The sequence below is a fragment of the Nelumbo lutea genome, chromosome 2 (assembly GCF_056320005.1).
Source record: "Nelumbo lutea isolate HS-2025 chromosome 2, American lotus-T2T, whole genome shotgun sequence".
Taxonomy (NCBI): Eukaryota; Viridiplantae; Streptophyta; class Magnoliopsida; order Proteales; family Nelumbonaceae; genus Nelumbo; species Nelumbo lutea.
The window spans coordinates 106,765,091-106,786,288 of record NC_142685.1 but is presented as its reverse complement, the minus strand read 5'-3'; the positions used below and the strand labels follow the sequence as shown (position 1 = coordinate 106,786,288).

The window sequence follows — 21,198 nt, the reverse complement described above, 5'->3', positions numbered from 1 at the left end:
TTCCTCTTCTCGTGTGTTTTAGGATCTCAAGACAGGGATGAAGATTGGTGGAGGGCATGAGGCAGGTGGATTGTATTACCTTGATGGTGGCCTTCCAGTAGCTTTTTAGTTGTCTCTTATTCATCTTCAACGGCACTACAACCTTGGTCATCATTCTCTCAAGGCTCTGAAGTTGCTGGTTCCTTCCTTGAGTTATCTTTCATCGTTGGATTGCGAGTCGTGTCAGCTTGGGAAACATCATAGTCTCTTTTAGTAAAAGAGTTGATAGTCGTGTCTTAAGTCCTTTTTCTTTAGTTCATTTTGATGTTTGAGGTCCAATCAAAGTCATATCATACAATGGCTATAAGTATTTTGTAATTCTTGTTGATGACTTTTCAAGGATGACATGGATTTATCTTATGAACAATCGCACTGAATTATTCTCTATTTTTTAGAAATTTTATGCTAAAATACGTATCCAATTTGGTGCTCATATTAAAATTCTTCACTCCGATAATGCAAAAGAGTACACCTCAACACCATTTCAGCAATATTTAGAGCACCATGGGATAATTAATCAAATTTCTTGTTCCTACACCCCACAACAGAATGGTGTAGCTGAACGGAAAAATCGACATCTCCTTGAAACTGCTCTGTCTATGATGCTTAATATGAATGTCCCAAAGCGTTTTTGGAGTGATGCTGTCCTCACATCATGTTTTCTCATTAATCGGATGCCCATGTCCATCCTTGGTAGTCAATGCCCCTTCTTGGTGTTGTTTCCCACCTTGTCTCCGTTTACTCTCACCTTGAGAGTCTTTGGGTGTATATTTCTTGGATACTTCATGACTCAGAAAAGGTATAAGTGCTATAACCCTAACTCCCATAAGTCATTTGTGTGCTCCGATGTCACCTTCTTTGAATCGGTTCCTTTTTTCTCGGACACTGTGGTTCTTTCTCCTTCCCCCATAGTTCCTCTTCCCGTCCCTGTTAAGGATCCCCTTCCCGTGGTCCCCATTTCAGTTGTGGATTCCCTTCCTGTGCCAGTTACTATTGAGAGGCCACCAATCAGATAAATGTATACTCACAGAAGAGCATCGACCCCTCCTCCAATTCCGCCCTTGTCGATAGATCCTGTGGTTGCGTCTTCTTCCTCGGACCTTGATCTTCCTTATGCCCTGTGGAAAGGTAAACACACTTGTACTTTGCATCCTATTTCACACTATGTTTCAACTGCTCGCCTTTCTTCTTCCTCGGACCTCGATCTTCCTATTGCCCTGTGGAAAGGTAAACACACTTGTACTGTCCAGGAAGCCCTTACCTTCCAGGGTGGCGACAAGCAATGGAAGAGGAACTATTTGCTTTACAACACAATCACATGTGGGAACTCACTACTTTTCCTCTTGGTAAGCATGTTGTTGGGTGTAAGTGAGTCTACACATTGAAGTATCTTCTAGATGGCAATGTGGAATGATTGAAGGCCAGCTTAGTGGCTAAGGGCTATTCTCAGTTGTATGGTGTGGACTATATTGAGACATTTTCTCTTGTGGCTAAAATTGGTTCAGTTTGCGTGTTGATTTCCTTAGGTGCTATTGTAGAGAAGATGGGCCGAATGGCCCATAGGCTGTTTATCATTTTTTTATCTTTTATGTTCTTTACTGTAATGGGCCTTATTCTGGGCCTATTCTTTCTATATTGTGTTCTTTTAATTTCTTGCCCAACTAAGGGCCTCTTTGTAAGTTATCAAAGTTTAACTTAATAAAATTGTGTTAGGGGGTAAGAGTAGAGATTAAGGTTCGAAACTCTCTTACTCTGAACCCTTATTGCCGCCATCTTCTTCTTCATCTTCTCTTCCTTAGAAGAATGATTTCTGTTATTTTATTTTGATTTCTGCATCTGTTCTAAACAATCCTTTGTTCTCAAAAGATTGTTTTTCTTCTTGGTATCAGAGCAGACTCTCTTTTCCCTTTTCACCCCTTTTTTTTCCCATACACAGTGTGTATAGAGAACTGAATCGTATGGATTGTTAAAGAAACTCTGTTCTGCCCAGTTGTTAGTGGTTTCTGGAGAGAAGGGGGCTGACTGTGTCGCCTCCTTGGTTGATTCAAGTGTATTGCCCGAAACCTTAATTTTCTGGAGAAATCTGTTTGCGGGCGCCCCGCAGGGTGTTTGGTTTGGGCGCTCAGTGTCTGGAGGCTTTCTGAATTTCCTTCTTGAAGATCGAAACAAGTTGTTTGGTGTGTCGTGTAGTCTACAAGGTGCGACTCCTTTTTTTCTGTTTCTCCCAGCTTCCGGGTGACTCAGATTTCTGGTACTGCTGCATAGAGGTTGGCTCACAGTACAATCCTTGTTCTATCTTCATTTGGTGTCTTTTGAAGTTGGTTGAAATCCTTTTGAAGTGTTTAAAGAGAAGAACTCCTCAAAGATTGAAAACAAGAACGTTGCTGAATCTGGGCAGGTTCCGGGAGCTTCTGTTGAATCTCTACTGACTGTGACCATAGTCAAGTTGGATGGAACTAATTATCTGGCATGGTCACAATCGGTAAAGATTCATATCTGTAGTAGAGGAAAGTGGGGTTTTATCTCCAGGAGCAAAAAGTCTCCCTCAGAAGATGATCCATCTTATGAGAAGTGGATGCAAGAAAATTATACTGTTATTGGGTGGCTTGTGAGTTCAATGTAGCTACAGATTAGTCAACACTATTTGTGGATGAATTCAACAAAGGAAATCTGGGATAGTGTTGTTGATACCTATTCCCAGAAATTAAATGTGGCCAGAGCTTACAAGTTGAGAAGTGATGTGAAGAATTTAAGACAGGGGGAGAAACCTTTAGCTGTATACTTCTCAACACTGAAGTCTTTGTGGCAAGAAGCAGATTTGATAAAAGCTGTAACTTGGGACACCACTAATGATGTAGAGACCTATAGAAAACTGGTTGAGAGAAACAGGGTGTTTGAGTTCTTAACTGGACTAAACCCAGAGTATGATATTACAAAACAAAATATTTTATCCAAGGATAGTGTCTCACTGTCACAAGCATACGCCTTGGTAGGTAGTGAAGAAAGCAGAAGGCTTGTCTAGGTTCAAGGGTCTGGTCTAAATGATCACTTTGCTGATATGGGAGTGATACCCAAAAGGGTTGCAGGGACTCCAAGTGGCTCAGGGAAGAAAGAGGTTGTCTGTGAGTACTGTAAAAGGCCAAAACACACTAAAAACAAGTGTTGGAAATTACATCCTGAGCTTCTTCCTCTTCGGTTCCAGAAGAAGTATTATAATAAAAGGGTAGGGAGTGCTAATGTTGCTGCTGGTCTAGATAGTGACAAGTACCAAACTGAAGAAATGACAACTAGTGCACAATTAGCATCCATGAAAGCAGAATATGAGAAATTTGGGAGGATGATCAATCACCTAGAGGGTGTGATTTCTTCTTCCAACCCTTCAGAAATTTCAACATCTTTTGAATTTGCTCATTCAGGTATACGGGTTTCTGCCAATCATATGACCAATCTTTCTACCTTGTTTGTTTCATATGATTTACTTCCTGGACGTGATAAAATCACCATTGCCGATGGTTTTCTTGCCTCTATCTCCGGCAAGGGAACCATTAAGGCTACAGATTTATTGATCCTTCATTCTGCTCTTCATGTACCTAGACTAAATACAAACTTGTTATCTATATGTAGTCTAACTAAGTCATTAAACTGTTGTGTAACCTTCTTCCATTCCTACTGTGTTTTTCAGGATTTGGAGTCTCAGAAGGTGATTGGGAGTGGCCGTGTTGCAAATGAAATATACTTGCTTGACACTCCGGGACAGTGCCCTGAATAGCCTGGAAAAGCTGCTTTTGGATCTATATCCACAGAGTCTATCAGTCAAGTCATGTTATGTCATTTTCGTTTGGGTCATATTTATTTTTTTTGCGTTGAGTCATTTATTCCCTGAACTGTTTAAGGGAATTAGTTTGTCCAGTCTTCATTGTGAGTCTTGTGAGCTAGCATTGTAGAAACTGTTATCCCTTGAGTAATAACAGATCTTCGTTTCCTTTTAATATTGTGCACTCTGATGCGTGGGGGCCTTGCCATTTACCCTCTATGGGTGGCTACAAATATTTTATCTTGTTCATTGATGAATTTTCTCGGTTTACTTGGATATTCCTGATGAAATCCCATGATGAAGTTCCTAGACTTGTGAGGCAATTCCATGAATTTGTCCTAACCCATTTTGATACTAGGATTAAAATTTTCAGATCTGACAATGCAAAAGAATATTTTGAGAAAAACTTGTCTTGCTATCTCACTAATTTAGGGGTTATTCATCAAAGCTTCTGTGTCAGGACCCCAGAACAGAATGGAGTTGTTGAAAGAAAAAATAAACATATTGTTGAAGTTGCAAGAAGTATCTAATTTGCCTCACATGTCCCTATAAAGTTTTGGGGTGATGCTGTTCTCACTGCTACCTACCTTATAAACCGTATGTCATACAGGGTTTTGGGGTTTAAGTCTCCTTTTAGTCTCCTTTATCCCGACAAGGAGCTTTTTTCTATTCCTATTCGTGTCTTTGACTGCACCTGTTATGTACATATCTCTAGTGTCCAAAGACATAAATTTGAACAAAAAACTCACAAGTGTATCTTCCTTGGTTATTCCCCCATACAGAAGGGTTACTATTGCTTTGATCCAAAGACTAATACTCGATATGTCACAAAGGATGTCACTTTTGATGAGCTTTTTCCTTTTTATAGTTCCTCTCTAGAGGGACATTGTCCAAAGGGGGAGGATTTGTCACGTCTTTGCTCTTCCTCTTCCTGTCTCAGTTGAGTCTTTTGCTGAGCCTCTTCCTCATTCAAATGAATCAAGAGAGGATAAATCATTCTACTCTCATTCTAGTGTTCCTATTTCTCCCTCTTTACCTCATTGTCCTCTTTTTAATCCCAGGATGTATCAAAGGCAAAGATCCAGAAATGAACAAGTTGTTTCCCCTGCAACACACGAGTCTCATGCATTTCTAGTTACAGATGAGACAACAGGTACTGTTTCAGCCCCTTCGGAGCCATCCTTTCCAGACCTTGATATTCCCATTGCTATTAGGAAAGGAAAAAGGAAGTGTAGCACATTGCATTTCCAAGCACCTTTCTTGTAGTTTGCTTTCTCCTTCATATTTTGTCTACCTTTCTTCTGTTGCCTCTAACCCAATTCCCAGGTCTGTGTCAAAAGCTCTGAATATTCCAGAATGGAGGGATGCTATGAGATCCAAAATTGATGCCCTGCACAAGAATGACACATGAAAAGTGGTTGATTTGCTTGAAGGGAATGATCCAGTTGGCTGTAAGTGGGTCTTATTATCAAATATCATGCTGATGGCACCATTGAAAGGTATAAGGCTAGGTTGGTTGTAAAAGGTTATACAAAGACATATGTGATTGATTATTTGGAGACCTTTGCCCCTGTTGCCAAGATGACCTCTGTGAGAGTTCTTCTATCTTTGGCTACTCACTTTGACTGGCCACTTTATCAATTGGATGTAAATAATGCATTTCTGAATGGAGAATTACATGAGGAGGTTTATATGTTTCTTCCTCCAGGGATGTATGAAACATATATGAAAGGAAAGGTATACAAGCTGAAGAGATCTTTTTATGGACTAAAACAGTCCCTTAAAGCCTGGTTTGAGAGGTTTAGGGTTGCTCTTGATAACTTTGGCTATGTACAGGCACAGTCTGATCATACTCTTTTTGTGAAGAGGAGAGGATTCTTGACAGTTTACCTGATTGTGTATGTTGATGATATTATGGTGATTGGTAATGATGTCTCGGGAATTAATGATCTCAAATCTTTTCTTCATTTAGAGTTTGAGATCAAAGATTTTGGGGGAATTGAGATACTTTATTGGCATAGAAGTTGGTAGGTCCAAGGGTGGGATTCTTATCTCTCGGAGGAAGTATGTTCTTGATTTGCTCTCTGAAACAAGGAAGATGGGTGCTTAGACCAATTGATACTCCTATTGATATGAGTCATAAACTCTCTGCTTCAGATGGAATATTGTTAGAAGACAAAGGAGTCTTCCAGAGATTCCTTGGAAAACTTCTTTATCTATGCCTGACTCGGCCAGACATTGCATATGCTGTCAGTTGCATCATCCAATTCATGCATGCTCCCCGGGATACTCATATGGCAACAGCAGAGCGAATTCTGTGTTATTTGAAGGGCTCCCCTGGAAAGGGAATTCTGTTTGCCAAGTATGGCCATATGAAACTTGAAACCTATACAGATGCTGACTGGGCTGGAAACATTGATGACAAAAGATCTATGTTGCTCGATCTTCAGCAGAAGCAGAATACAGAGCCATGGCACGTGGAGTTCCTGAACTATTGTGGCTAAAATCATTGATGGAGGAACTGGGGATTGAGCATGATAAGCCAATGGTGTTATACTGTGATAATCAGGCTGCCATCAACATTGCTCACAACCCAGTACAATATGACAGAACTAAGCATATTGAATTTGACAGAACTAAGCCAATGGTGTTATCCTTACCAAGGGCATTCCCAAGGTTAAACTTCAGAATGATACTGGCAAGTTTGGCATGATTGACATCTATGCTCAGCTTGAGGGGGAGTGTAGAGAAGATGGGCCGAATGGCCCATAGGCTGTTTATCTTTTTTTATTTTTATTTTTTATGTTCTTTGCTATAATGGGCCTTATTCCGGGCCTATTCTTTCTTTGTTATATTCTTTTAATTTTTTGCCCAACTAAGGGCATCTCTGTAAATTATCAAGTTTAACTTAATAAAATAGTGTTAGGGGTGTAAGAGTTGAGATTAAGGTTCAAAACTCTCTTACTCTGAACCCCTATTGCCGCCATCTTCTTCTTCATCTTCTTTTCCTTAGAAGAATGATTTATGTTATTTTATTTTGATTTCTACATCTATTCTAAACAGTCATTTACTCTCAAAAGACAGTTTTTTTTTGCTATGTATGATTGGCCTCGTTTGCAACTTGACATAAAAAATGCCTTATTGCATGGTGATCTCCTTGAGGTGTATATGGAGCAACCACCGGGGTTTGTTGCTCAGGGGGAGGATGATAAGGTTTGTAGACTCAAAAAGGCAATTTATGGACTAAAACAATCTCCACGCGCATAGTTTGATAGGTTCAGTGAAGTAGTGAAAAAAATTGGGATGAAACAGTGTCAGGTAGACTATTCTGTGTTCAGTCATGACTCAAAAGATGGGAAAATCTTTCTAGTGGTGTATGCGGATGATATTGTCATAATTGGGAGTGACAGTAATGGAATTGACAGATTCAAGAAATTCCTATAGGACTACTTCAATACGAAAGATTTGGGTAGGAGGTTGGTGGGAAGAAAATATGTTCTTGACCTACTTGAAGAAACAAGACTGTTAAGGTCTAAACCAGCAGAGACTCTTATGGAACTGAATGTCAAGTTGAGTGTTGATGCATGTGAAGAGTTTGATGATCTTGGAAGATATAGGAGGTTGGTGGGAAAGTTGAATTATTTGACTATTACCCTACTAGATATATCATTTGCTGTGAGTATGGTGAGTCAGTTTATGCAACATCCTCGGATTCCTTATAGGGAAGAAGTTCTAAGGATTGTTAGGTACCTGAAGGGTGCTCTAGGTCGTGGTCGTGGTTTGCTATACAAAAGTGAGCGACTCTTGAGATAGTAGGGTATACAAATGCTGATTGGGCTAGTTCTATATCAGACAGGAGATCAACTATAGGGTATTGTACCTTCATTGGTGGCAATCTTGTAATTTGTAAGAGCAAGAAACAAACAGTGGTGGCAAGGAGTAGTGTAGAAGCTGAGTACAAAGTTATGGCTCATACCACATGTGAACTAGTATGGCTGAAGAATTTACTACAAGCGATGGGGTTCTCAGTTGACAAACCCATGAGACTATACTATGATAACCAAGTAGTTGTTCACATCTCTTCCAATCCAGTCTTCCATGAGAATACCAAGCATATTGAGGCTGATTGTCACTTTGTAAGAGAGAAAGTGATCAGTGGAGTGATAACCACATCTCATGTGAGTTCGGGAAATCAATGCACATATTTCTTTACACAGGGATTGTCTCAAGTCTAAGTAGATATATTTGTGACAAGTTGGGACTATATGACATATACTCTCCAGCTTGAGGGGGAGTGTTAGAGTTCACATAACAAGGGTATTTTGGTCATTTGAGTTTATCTATTTGAGAGTGAAAGGTTTGTTTTATTCAAGTTTAAGTTGTGTGTCCCATCACTTATGAGGGATAATATGGTCTCTCTTGTAACTAAGTTTATTGGAGATAAATACAAGTGGGTCGACTAGAGAGGACTGATTTTCCTCTACTGGTCGAACCCCTCTTCTTCTTCTTCTTCTTCTTCTTCTTCTTCTCTATAGTAACCTAGGACTAAATAAGGTTTTCACAATCTTTGTACACTATAGTTTATATTAATGAAAAGTTTTCATTTTTAACATAAAAAATATGATTTAATAGATAGTTTATATTGTGATATTGTAGGCCCTTGTTATAAAAGCAATAAAAAATGAATAAATAGTAAGAAAGTTAATATTTGGGATAAACTATTCATAGAAACAAAAAATAGTGAGATATTTTTATAATAATAAAAGTATTACTTAAGCTAATAACTTATTAGAATAAAATATTAAATGCTTCATGTTGTTTATATGATTTAATTCTAATTATTTAATAGAAGAAAAAGACATGCATCGTGGAAGATAATAGTCTAGAAAGGTGTATTAATGCATCTTTTATCATTATATAGAATACCATTGCATATTTCCACACATTTCATAATATTTCCATAATGTCTATAATTTTTACAATATTTTCACCTGACACTTCCAACATTTGTTCTATATTTGGGTAAACATTTCCGTCGATATCGACATTTTAAACCTTGCTTTTTACCTAGGGCACTTGCTCTTGTCACCAATGTTGCACCTCAGATAGTAAGTCTTGATCTAATAACATTCTTTGCAATCTGCAAATCTGTGATTTATGCATTTCACTTTTTGACCTGAGCAATATTTTCTGTCTGCAGGTCCAACTGTACACAGATTCTGAAACTTTCCAATCAATGGGTAAAGTCCATGACATTTTTGTTTACTTGAATACTAAGCATTACTCTCTAATATAGAGAGGGTGGTTAATGATCACCCTTGTACGTAGATTAATTGGAGAAAATTCCAGGAAAGGAGCATGCTCTTCTCATATCCAATCACAAAAGCGACATTGACTGGCTTGTTGGATGGGTTTTAGCTCAGGTACTTGTCTTCTCTCATTATGAACTACCATTCCTTACCTACATGCAACATAAAATTGGGAGTTTTATATCTGTTTGTGTTTTTTGATTCACTTTAATGTCTTAACTTTCTCTCCCGTTATTAGTTGGTAATGGTAATTTAGTTTACTTTTTTTCCAGCGTTCAGGTTGCCTTGGTAGCACTCTAGCCGTCATGAAGAAATCATCAAAGTTTCTTCCGGTATCTTTCTATTGATATTGACACAATGTAGCTTTACTCACCATATCCGGCTGAAAACCATATGTGATATCCAATTGCATCATTGTAAAACTTCATTGGAGATTGATCTCTTATTGACTTATGGTCTTTTATTTTTTTTTGTTCACTTTTGTGTTATTGGGTTGTGATCCTAATTTGGAAAATTCAAAAATAAATGCTACTTTTGATTGGATTTGCTGAAGGCCAACTGTTGTTGCTCTTATAACAATAGGCATATAATAGTAGAGTAGGAGATGTATAATGTCATTAAAAGACAAGCTATCTATTTAAAAACTTGAAAAAGTAAAAGGATATGTATATTGGCAGTGCAACATTGCTTCCTAGTCTTTCTTGAAACTTATCCTTTTTCGTATTATAGAAATAGAAGTTGTTTGATGCTATAGTCTAATACTTGGGACTTTGTGTTCTTATAGAATGATATCCATTTTTTTATCATCATGTAGTTTCATGTCATTTGGCATGTTTTTCCTAGGATTCGCTATGTTGGTATTTGCTATGAATTGATCTTCCTTTTGTTCTCAGCATGTTGGCCTAGGTAATCTTGCTTGTTCTGGAATTTTTTATATTGTCCGATCTATTAGCTCTTGTATTTTCTTTTTTGTTTTTTTGCCATTTTAAGGTGATTTTTGTTGGCATTTGTATGTGCGTGTATGCCTTGAGGAGGTAGTCATAGTGGGAGGTTTTTTTAATCATGGTCTTCCTTGCTGGTATATGTCTGTATACCTTGCTAATGGTCTAGATGGGAGCAATAGGGGATTATTTTATTGTGCCTTGACCATACCAGGTTAGCTTTTAGATTCTCTTGACATCCTTATGCCTTGTAACACCCTCCTGAAAAGAAACCTGGAACCAAAATACAAACAGATTCTCTACATCCTGCTCAATCTCAAGAATCGAAAACCAGCTTAAGATTGTTAGACAGTTGTATGCCCTTAGCTCCAATCAGAATGATGTACATTATGACATTTATTGTAAATGAATAAAGTACATATTTGATTCGTGTTCTTGTGGTGTGTTTCTGTGTAATACTCTTAAACTGGACACTTATGAGACTCATGTTAGTTTAGAATGTTCACAGCTATTGGATAAGTCTGGGGAGATTTATCCTGCCAAGGCTGACATTGGTGTGCTGCCAAATGTTGGGGTGGTCTGTCTCAGCCACCAGGGTGAGACCTTAGGCACATGCAGTGTAGGCTTACTTGAAACCCTGAATCAAACCAGATTTCCAGTATTGTCCTGGACCTTGGAGATTGATGGGCAAAATCGGAAAGTTACACCTGACCCCTAGACTCGATTATGATATTGCACTAGGTGTTGGATTTGGCTGTCTTTGATATGCCAATCAGTGAGATCCTTAGAGGGGGTCGAAACCTAGGTATGTTGTGACAGTTTGAGAATTCATCTGAGTAGGTGATCATAGTGACAGGATCAGCCATTTTGTCGGCCAAAGGTAATGATCGGGGATGCACTATCTCTAATGGAAACCAAGACTGCCGGCAGCCGATTTCAATTGTTGAAATTTTGTTTTGCAAAATATATTTATATAAAAGATATACATATATATACTACGGTTTCTAAATGTTTGCAAAAATGTTTTAATTCCTGGGATCCATGTGAGTAGAGAGTGCAACACTGTTCCTTCCAGCCGAGGGAGAGGTTCTCTCTTGTCGGACAGTGTTTGATCATTATGGGCTGAGAGGTTAAGTGCAAAACCATTGAGGGTAATACATGATGGGCTAATCTTGCATTTGCCCACAGTCCCATGCGATGGGCTCGGGGGGTGCACTGTCCATAATAATGTATTTGGTCAGGCCTTGTAACAAAGGCTGGGCTGAATTCATGTGGCTGATGTGTAGATCAATGCTTGGGTCCCACGCCATACAAAGAGCAGTTTAGAAGCATAACGAGCACTAAGGCTTCATGGGCCCAAAGCCCATTTCGAACGGGGCTGATTTGACCAGTTAAACTATGGGGCGGATTTGATATTAGATTAGCAGATAGGAACCCTATCCACTCAGAGAGTCTAGATTTAAATGATATTTAGATCTGGAAACCTCCTAATAAGATTAGGAGAGGGCTGATCTAATCTGCAGATAAGATAAGGGTCTACCCTTATCACTTAAAGGGAATTCAGATCCAGATAAGATTTGGATCAGCAACTCCTAATGGGATTAGGAACTGATCTCTTTAAGATTAAAAAAGGAGGAGGGGGCGGCAACCTCTACATCACATCCTGACTCTCAGAGCAAGAGATACAGAAGAGAGAACATAGCACCATTGCGCTATTTTCTCATTGCCGTCGCCATAACTGCCAGTTCGATCTCCTCTTTCAAGCAGGAACGATCAAGATTGGATCTTGATATCAGCCTTTGGAGAAAGGCTAATCTGAAGTTGTGCTCACAACTTCCAGAGAAATTAATGTGCCTTATCTGCACTCTCTAGTTTGCTGATGCACTCTCTTTTTTTGTAGTGCATCACATGAACAGTTGGTTAATCTCCAAGTTGTCTTGAGATAGTTCATAGCTGTGACAGTTCTCCACATAAAACATCCAAAAAGTGAAACGTTGGTAGGTAATGAGGTGGCTGAAACAGAGGAGTGGGTGGAGAAATGGGAGTGTAAACTAGGAAAGCTCCCAACTAAGCATTGGGGGTAAAATGTTACTCTACATAAATATGGGGGCACGATGTGGAAAAAGTGGACAAAAACTAATCTCATGGAAATCCAAATACCTTTATCGGAAGGGGGGAGGTTATTGTCAGTTTTACCAACTTAGTAATTATCTTTGTTGGAATTCCTGCAAAAGTGGTACTTCTGTTAGAGAAGAAAATGTGGGATCTGTTATGGAAAAGATAGTAAGAAAAAAACTGGAATAGGGTGTGTGTGGCTAAGAAGTATGGTGGGATAGGGATCAGGAAATTACATTTATTGGGGAATGTTTTTTAGGAATGAAGAGGGTCATGTTGGGAGCTCTTTAAGGGATGTTTCCCAGATTCTATAAAGGAATGGTAGAGTCAAGCAGGGCTCATAGTAAAAGAGGTGGTTAAAAGGATAGTGGGATGCTGTTCTTGACTGGTCAATCATGAGCTTTGTAATTTAGGGAACTTTGCCCTTTTTTACCGCTTCATTTTTTTTTTAAATTCTTTAAGTTACATACTATACAGTTCTTTTAGAGGATATTGTTTCAGGTGTTTATCCCAAATGTGACAGATCCTCTATACAGGGGTCCCTCTTTGTATCATTTTTACTTATCTTTTCTCAACACTATACTTTACTGTTTTAAAAGGAAAAAAAGAAAAGAAGAAACAGAACTGGTATCTAAATTACTCCTGGATTATGGGGATGTGATCACTGTATGCAGGTTATAGGCTGGTCAATGTGGTTCTCTGAATATGTTTTTCTGGAAAGAAGTTGGGCAAAGGACGAAAGCACATTGAAGGTAATAGCATGTCAAATGCTTGCTGCAGTTGTGTATGTGGTTTTGGCTACCTTGCCAACTTCATTTCAGTTGTTTATGATTGTAATTGCAGGCAGGACTTGGACGATTGAAGGACTTTCCTCGGCCCTTTTGGTTGGCTCTTTTTGTAGAGGGAACTCGCTACACTAGGGCAAAGCTTTTAGCAGCTCAAGAATATGCAACTTCAACAGGGCTGCCTGTTCCTAGAAATGTTTTGATTCCACGCACTAAGGTTAAACTCTTCTTGCACCTATACTAACATAAATTCGCATATGAATTTTCTCCTAATAGTCCTACTACTTGGTCTTGCTTATTTTTTTCTCCGAGCTAGTTTTGTATATGTTTGCCATTTCCTATGTTTAACAAAGTTTTCTATTGAACTATGGCTTCGTTGTTGAGTTTTTAGTATTGTGCAACTATATCTAGCTTTTTTTTTTTTGTCAAGTAGGTCAATAGAGGGTTTTGGTGAAATTTTAAGAAATATTACTTGATGCTCCCTCTTGTTGTTTGCAAATTGTCTTTCTTATTAAAACTTCTGGTCTGTAAAAGGAACTTCTCTACTGTTTTTTGTCAATTATTTGTTGCCTTACAGCCTATATGTTTGATATTTTTATTTCATTTGTATCCGTTTATGGCATCACTTGGTTCCTTTCTGTCCTGCTTTCACATTTGGTGCAGATGACTTAATGGCATATACAAGAGTATGTCTCGTGGTTTGTGTTGTTTTAGATGTCCTTCAAGTAATTAGCTATGGGGATAATTAATTCATAACTAAAAATGTGAAGGAAAGCTCTAGTATCCAAGCTTGAAGGACAGATAAAACATGATACATGCAGTATAATTTTAATTAAGATATGAGTAGAAGTGTCGGAAGGTGAGTACTTTGTATCATAGGAGGTAGAGGATCCCTTGTGGTGATATGTGAAGCCTATAAACTCCTTGTAGGACTTCAGATTAGAAAATCAGCACTCTTTCACTTTTCCAGTGAACACCTCTCTGGGGGATTTCTTTTTTGAGAAAAAAGTTAACTTTATTCAAGAGAAATGAGGTACATGAGGAGATGTACACAGATATCACACTCAAGGAGTTACATAGGCAGACACTATGACTGAATAAGTAATCCCTGTAAGCGTCCGATTTAGCTGGACTGTCAGCTTCAGAATTTAGCTCCCTTGGAACCCAGCCCACGTGCGTATTCAAGGAGGAGAGGATGTCTCTTGCTTCAGCCAAGTAGTGAGCTACGGCCCAAGGCCCACTATCAGGATTAGTAAGCCAATTAATGGTGTTGGCTGGATCTCCTTTAATGGTAAGATTTAATAGATCCAGGTCTCTTGCAATCCTGATACTGGTTAATGCTGCCATGACTACAGCCTTTGTTGAGGAAGCTATCCCAATCGGTCTACTAAAAGCCCAACTGATAGTACCTCCTTTTCTTCGAATTACACCTCCAATACCAGCTGCACCTTGGTTTCCGAAAACGCTTCCATCAAAGTACAAAGTTGTCTCCCCTTTGTCAGCAAATCTGAGACTGCGGGAAGTGTTGAGGTGTATGGGATTAGAGTGAAGAAAATTTACAGAATTTCTTTGGAGGTCAGCAAATGTGACACCTCTGAAATAATCTGAGCTGGAAGTCCACAGGAAGCATCTATAACAGATTAAAGAAATTAGTTCCTCACAGTTTTTTGTTCTGTTGTTAAACACCTGGTTATTTCTCTCTTCTCAAATGCTCCAAAATATAGCATGCGCAGGAGATTGCCATAAAGTTTTCCCTCTTTTGCTTAAACCTCTTCCTGTCCATTTTCCCATAAAAGATTCTGCTAATCTACTCCTGGCATGTCAACCAATGTATGGAAAAAGGGACCAACTTCCACAAAATGGTTCCCCTGTTACTGAATCCATTAGAGGGCAATGTTAAGATAAGTGTGCTAATATCTTTTTGGGTTGCCCAATGTTTACCGAAAAGCTGTAGAAAATGTACCTAACTGCTCTAAATGAAGCTGCGGAATCAGTACTTGTGGAACTGATTCTTCTTCTTGCCACAAAGACTGCATAGGTTGCCCAACACCCATACCTCTTGATTGCAAATGATTAGTAGGGAGGATTCTATACAGAATTGTCCATAAGATGATAAGAAGAATGCGACCTTTAAGGGTACCTTAATCTTCTATCCAGCTTCATGCCACTTTGACACCTCTTGGGCTCTATTAATTTGTTGAAAAAGGTCTGGAGAAAAGAATCCTGACCATCCTGGTTTCCACCTTTTAGAGTTTGGATGAGTGTGAATCTTGTTAACTGTTTCCAGCAGTGATGTCAGTTCTTGCAATGGGATTTACACAAAGGTTCTGATCCACACCATGCATTCTTTTAGAATAGGAACTATTCCCCATTTCCTGGCTGATTAATCTATAGATTTCATCCTTTGAGACATAAGGCATTTGAGGGATTTCTGTTTCCCAATCAAGAGCACTTTATTCAGGAGGTTTGATTGATGGTTATTCAAGGTTAAAAGTGTTGATGCAATTGATGCATATTTTTTTTTGTGGCCATAAAAACTGCAAAACTAACCGTTGTTTTTTTTTACGTTTTGAAAATCTGACAAAGCCATAGTGTATGGTTGTTATCATGTTGCTAAAGTTTTAGAAAGTCAAAATTGTGATAAATGGCTTATTCATGACCCTGAAAATCGATACATATCATATGATGCATTGATACGTTGATATTTTGAACCTTGGGTCAAGTACCAATTTTACCCTTGTCTTTGAGAGTACAAAAGGATACAAAGGAATTCACATCTTAGTTTCTCCAAGGAGTTAATAACTGAGATTGGATTTGTAAAGAGGGACAGAGAGAGAAGAAATAGTTTGGGAGATTTGATGAGGCACATTGTATCAATGTAACCTTTCTTCCTTTGAACAAGTACTCTGCTAATTTTTGTTTAAATCTTTCAATGAGTGGGTTTCATATATCCTTTGACCTATAGTTTGCTCACTCCTATATGTGGATCCCTTTGGGAATTAGTTCACTTTTTTGAATGTTATTTTGATATTTGCACTAATCATTGATTAATTGACTAAACTTATTCAGGAGGTCCCAAGGTGTTTATTTTGCTTATGGCCTTATGAATTGTATAATTAATGAAGGATTAAATGCAAACTTTGGTTTATGGACAAGTACAGTAGAAACAAGAGGTTTTAAAGTAGTGGAGTGGTTGCAAAAGGAAGAAGAATGTTTTTGGACTAAAAGGACAGCAAATGCTTTTGCTGCTGTCTTAGAAAAACAAGGGATGGGGAGGAATTAGTTGTTTTGGGCTCAATTGTTGTAACTTTTTTGTTTGTGGAGAGTTAAGAAAGATTACCTGTCCCTCTATCTTGTAATTTTTAAAAATTTCTAATGAAATTCTGTTATTAATAAAAAAAAGTGTGACAAAACAAAATCTATGCTATGGAATTTTAATAATAATAGGATTGGAGACCAAGAGATAACTCAATATTATCTCTTTGTTACCTTGTTTTGATAATTCATAACAATGGAAAGATTGAGGAGGATTTCACCCGTTGAATTGGAATGGGATGGGTAACATGGAGAGGTGCATTTGGAGCCTTGTATCATAGGTGATAAGATAAATACCATTTAGGTTAATAGAAAAATTCTATAATGCAGTTGTAAGGCTGATAATGCTGTATGGAGAAGTGTTGGGCCGTTAAGAGACATGCCCTAAATATTAGTGTGGCAGAAATCTATGCTAAGATGAATGAGTGGAAAAACTATGAAGGATAGGATTAGTAGAAAATGGAGTTATTTGAAGGTACCTAGGAGTAGCTGCAATATGTGATAAAATGAGAGATTAGATTAAGATGGTTCTGTTACGTGCATAGAAAATGATGGGTTGAAGTAAGAAATGATCTAAGTGCTCATAATTTAACAATGGACATGGCACTAAACAGAACAAAATAACAAGGCTTATATGATGATGATGATGATGATGAATAATCTTTAGGCTTGAGACTGCTTCAAAACAAATTTAGCAAGCATTGCAGAAACATCAAATCTGGTTGTTTAGCCTTTCCAAACAAAGTGGAGCCATGTGCAAGATTATATTGTTAGCAAGTGTCTTGTTCATCCACTTTTGATCTTCAACAAATAACAACCTGTAGTATCTTGTTTACATTAAACTGTTCATATGGAATGGGTGACAATTGGTTATTCCGGGATTGATGGGAGTTCCACGAGAAGCACAAGAATGGTTGGTTTTTGGAGTAGTCAAGGATTGCACAGAAAAGTGTTGGTCATGGATCTATAGGCTACTACAAGGGTTAAGAATCGCTAAACAATCATGGTTTCAGCATTTGGAGAATTCAAAGCTGATCAGTTCTTGGGCCAGAAGCAAGCAGCTTGTGTCATGGATCTATAGGCATGATCTTAGGGAAATAAAGAGCATGGCATCACACAAAAGCTGAACACAACTTTCAAATAGATTAGGACAGCAAATGGAATGGCCGACACTCTTGCAAAGAAAGGGGCATATAGGCAGCAGCTGTTTTGGGCACCATTTTAAATCTTCTATTTGCGCTGGGATTGGAATGAATCTTTATGGGTGAGGTGAATGCACCCTGTCATTGTAATATCCAGATCATCATTTTAATTTAATCCAATTTTCTTGCGGATAAAAAACAATTGGTTAGAATTAGATTTGGATGTATGATTTATGAGTGCTATGACGAACTGAAATGTTTACATGGATTTTAGATATTCTTTATTAATAGTAAAAATGTTTGAGAAATCAAGAGAGTAAAATCTTAAATGGGGGAAAAATCCTAATGGTTGATGCTTGAATATGATCCCAAATTAATGACTTTATTATATATCAGAGCCATTCATATTATAGCTAATATGAAAGGCAGGTAGGGTCTAGAATTTGCAAAACGCTCCTCGAACCTGCTGCATTGCTATCAGAACCATTCATATTATACCTAATGATGGATGCTTGAATGATGCCAATTTTTTTTTGATGAATGTTGAGTGGTACTAAATTAATATAGATCAGAACCATTCTTATTAAAGCTAATCCTCTAAATATGTCTCATACAAAAAAACTTGATCTCATTTAGAGAGTGACATGTAATCGAAAGTTTGTTGCCTACTTTTACAAAATTTCAACGCATTGAAATTATTGGTTGATATGTGACTAGCAAGATTAATTTTGGGAGGGGTATTTGGTGATGTATGTGTAAGAAACTTTCATTTTCTTGACTTAAGAAGGTAGATTTTATTTACAAATTTAATTTAACATTTACATATTTTAAAAGTAAATTCATAATGGGCATTTTGGTTCATTTGATTTAAGGTCCCACTAAACATGAACACTTTTAGGAGTTCAACAGAATTTTAGGCCTTGTTTGGTTACTTTGTATTTTATAATTTTGTTAGTACCAAAGTACAAAATACATGGACCACATTTTGTATTTTTACTTTGATTACCATTAGAATGAAAAAAATTCAAAAATGTTTTTTAAACTAAAAGTGAATGGTGGTGTTTGGATACAATAAAATTCTTTATGTGTACATGGACCACATTTTGCATTTTTACTTTGAATACCATTCGAATGAAAAAATTAAAAAAATGTTTTTTAAGCTAAAAGTGAATGGTGGTGTTTGGATACAATAAAATTCTTTATGCGTGTGCATGTTACATTGCATTTGAATGTGGGGTTAATGACATGTAGATGCCATGTAGCAGTATATATGGATGTCACATGGCATCAAAATGTGGGTCAGTGACATGTGGATGCCACATGGCATTTGAAGGTAAGTCGATGATACTACGTGCCATGTGGCGATAGATGAATGCCACATGGATACATTTGTCATTAGTTATTTTCAAATACCACTTGGCACCCATATATGATGTTACATGGCATCTAAAATGATACTGCATAGTACATGTGTCATTAAATATATTTTAAACACATGTCACTGAATACTTAATGGTGTGCATGCTTCAGCGTGGCATTTATATGTTCTACCACGTGGATGGGGTGTATAAGTATCATACATATGATTGGTGCACACATTTTAGAAGGTATAAAGTTATGTCATAGTGACTTCTTGCTTTTGTATTTTTTAAAAGTAAAAGCACGCCAAGCAAATGTGTCCGTATACTTTTCATATATATTTTCAAAAGTATGTAAAGTACTACAAAACAAGGCCTTATGTCACGTGTATTCAAATGTTGATAGCAAACAATGCTGGAACAAGTGAGTGTGGGTTTGGTCTTGCCATGTCAATCAAGAAGGGTAAGTTAGTGTCCTTTTAAAAAAGTGAGGGGAGCTTTAAAAAGTGGTTGGACAGTCTATATTTACTTTACTCTAAGAAGTGTTATTTTATCTTTACCCTCTTTTGATCTTTAATACAAATAGTGTCATGTTTAAATTAAATTATTAGATGGAGTGAGTGATGAATGGTTAGAAATTGATCTCGATTTATGAAGTGCGATATGCGTTATGCTTTTAAAAGTTATATGGCAAACCAAAATCGTAAAAAAATGGAAAAATGTTTATAGTATGTTTTAATTGTTTTTCATGTATAGCAAAATGTTTGAGAAGTTAAGAGACAATAAAATCCAAAACGGATAGGAAGATGTTGAAATGGTTTATGGTTCGATTAAGATTGATAAAATTAAAATGCTTGTATCTTTGAAACTTAAGTATTGTATTTGATAACAAGATACATTGATTTTTGATTTCTTACAAGAGACCAAAATTCAATTTTTTATAAAATTGAATTACAATTATATCATCAAGTTATGCTTAAAAGTATATTTTTGAGATTGTATTATAATGCTTATAATGTAATATATGTAGATTCAATTTTTAAAATATTTGACATTTTATATTCTTGAAAAGAATTTTGTAATATATTTATAAAATGTTTTCATTATATTATTCATAATTTTTTTATAATATTTTGAAATATTAAAATATTTGACATATTTTACATATATGATTTGTTTACAAAAAAATGAGCATATTTTGATATAATTTCGTATGAAATAATGACATTATATAATTTAATAAGCTTATTCTATTATATATAAAATATTATAATAATCATATATATTTTTTCATAACCCAAGTTTTTTTGTCACCTTTTGTTTCTTTGGTAGAGAACATTTATGTTTTGGCAAATTTTGAAGCAAATATCTTTTTCTATAGGGTTAAGTAGACTGCACTCAACAGAAATATGAAATTACAACCCCCTCCTAGTCTACTAGTAGCCCCCCATAATCGCATCTTGCCCGTGGATTTGGCATTGATTCATGGTTAGGATTCATCCCACCTGTGCAGTGGGGCTAAGATTTGTAGGGGTGGACTAAACAATAAAAACCCTTTCTCTATATTCTTCTAACATTCTTAACCTTACTATTTTTCTAATATTTTGGTAACTAATGGAAATAAATTGAAGAATGAAAATTCAAATGAATCCATCATAGAAATGATTTGGCAGTAATAGCCAATTGGAAAATACTTGTATAGATGTTCTATACATGTTTGTGGGACAAACATTGCAAATTGATTTAGTGTAACAACTATTGCTTGCTACGAACCAATTTTGAGAGAAAAAATACATAAGCATATGAACCAAAGTCAACTAAAAATAAGGTGAAAAAATATGAATTGGATGGATTTAATTTTTGTGCAAGTATGTGGTTTGGGTTTAAATTGCTAGAGTGAGATACTTGTTACTTGGATTCCCATCGGTTAGGTCGTTTTTGTAAAACATGATCATATATAGGAATAATCAATTTTCTAAATCCCTACTTCCCTTTATAATTATTTTCTAATATTTAATATAACCATTTGTCCCAAATCTATATCCATCTACATAGAACCATTGGAATGATTTTTGGCGAACATTGACAAAACTATTTAAGGTGTTGTAAAAAAAAAACAGATGATGAATATTAGGTTTGGAATTTTTTTTGCCACCATCCACAATTTTGAACTTCAAAAGGAAGGAAACTGAAACTAGAAAAGGATTTCATTGTCTAAGAACCACTATGTTATGCAATATTTTTTCTCTTGTTCAAAATGTGAATGACATTGCCTTCTAAAGAGAATCCCAATAGCATGTATATCACAAAATCTCTTATTAATCTCGTGATACTATATTTGCCAAGTATCTATGTTGGAAAATCTCTCAAACAAACAATC

General features: G+C 36.8%; 1 protein-coding gene across 1 annotated transcript in view; it reads left to right on the top strand.

Annotated features, from left to right (window-relative positions):
• The window catches only part of LOC148872554 (1-acyl-sn-glycerol-3-phosphate acyltransferase 2-like), a 44,437-nt gene that overhangs the window by 5,252 nt on the left and 17,987 nt on the right, over positions 1-21,198 (top strand). The window contains exons 3-7 of the mRNA XM_088969345.1: positions 9,054-9,093; positions 9,203-9,276; positions 9,435-9,494; positions 12,893-12,970; positions 13,062-13,220. Of these exons, the coding sequence (XP_088825471.1) occupies positions 9,054-9,093; positions 9,203-9,276; positions 9,435-9,494; positions 12,893-12,970; positions 13,062-13,220 (411 nt within the window). The remainder of the gene's footprint in view (positions 1-9,053; positions 9,094-9,202; positions 9,277-9,434; positions 9,495-12,892; positions 12,971-13,061; positions 13,221-21,198) is intronic.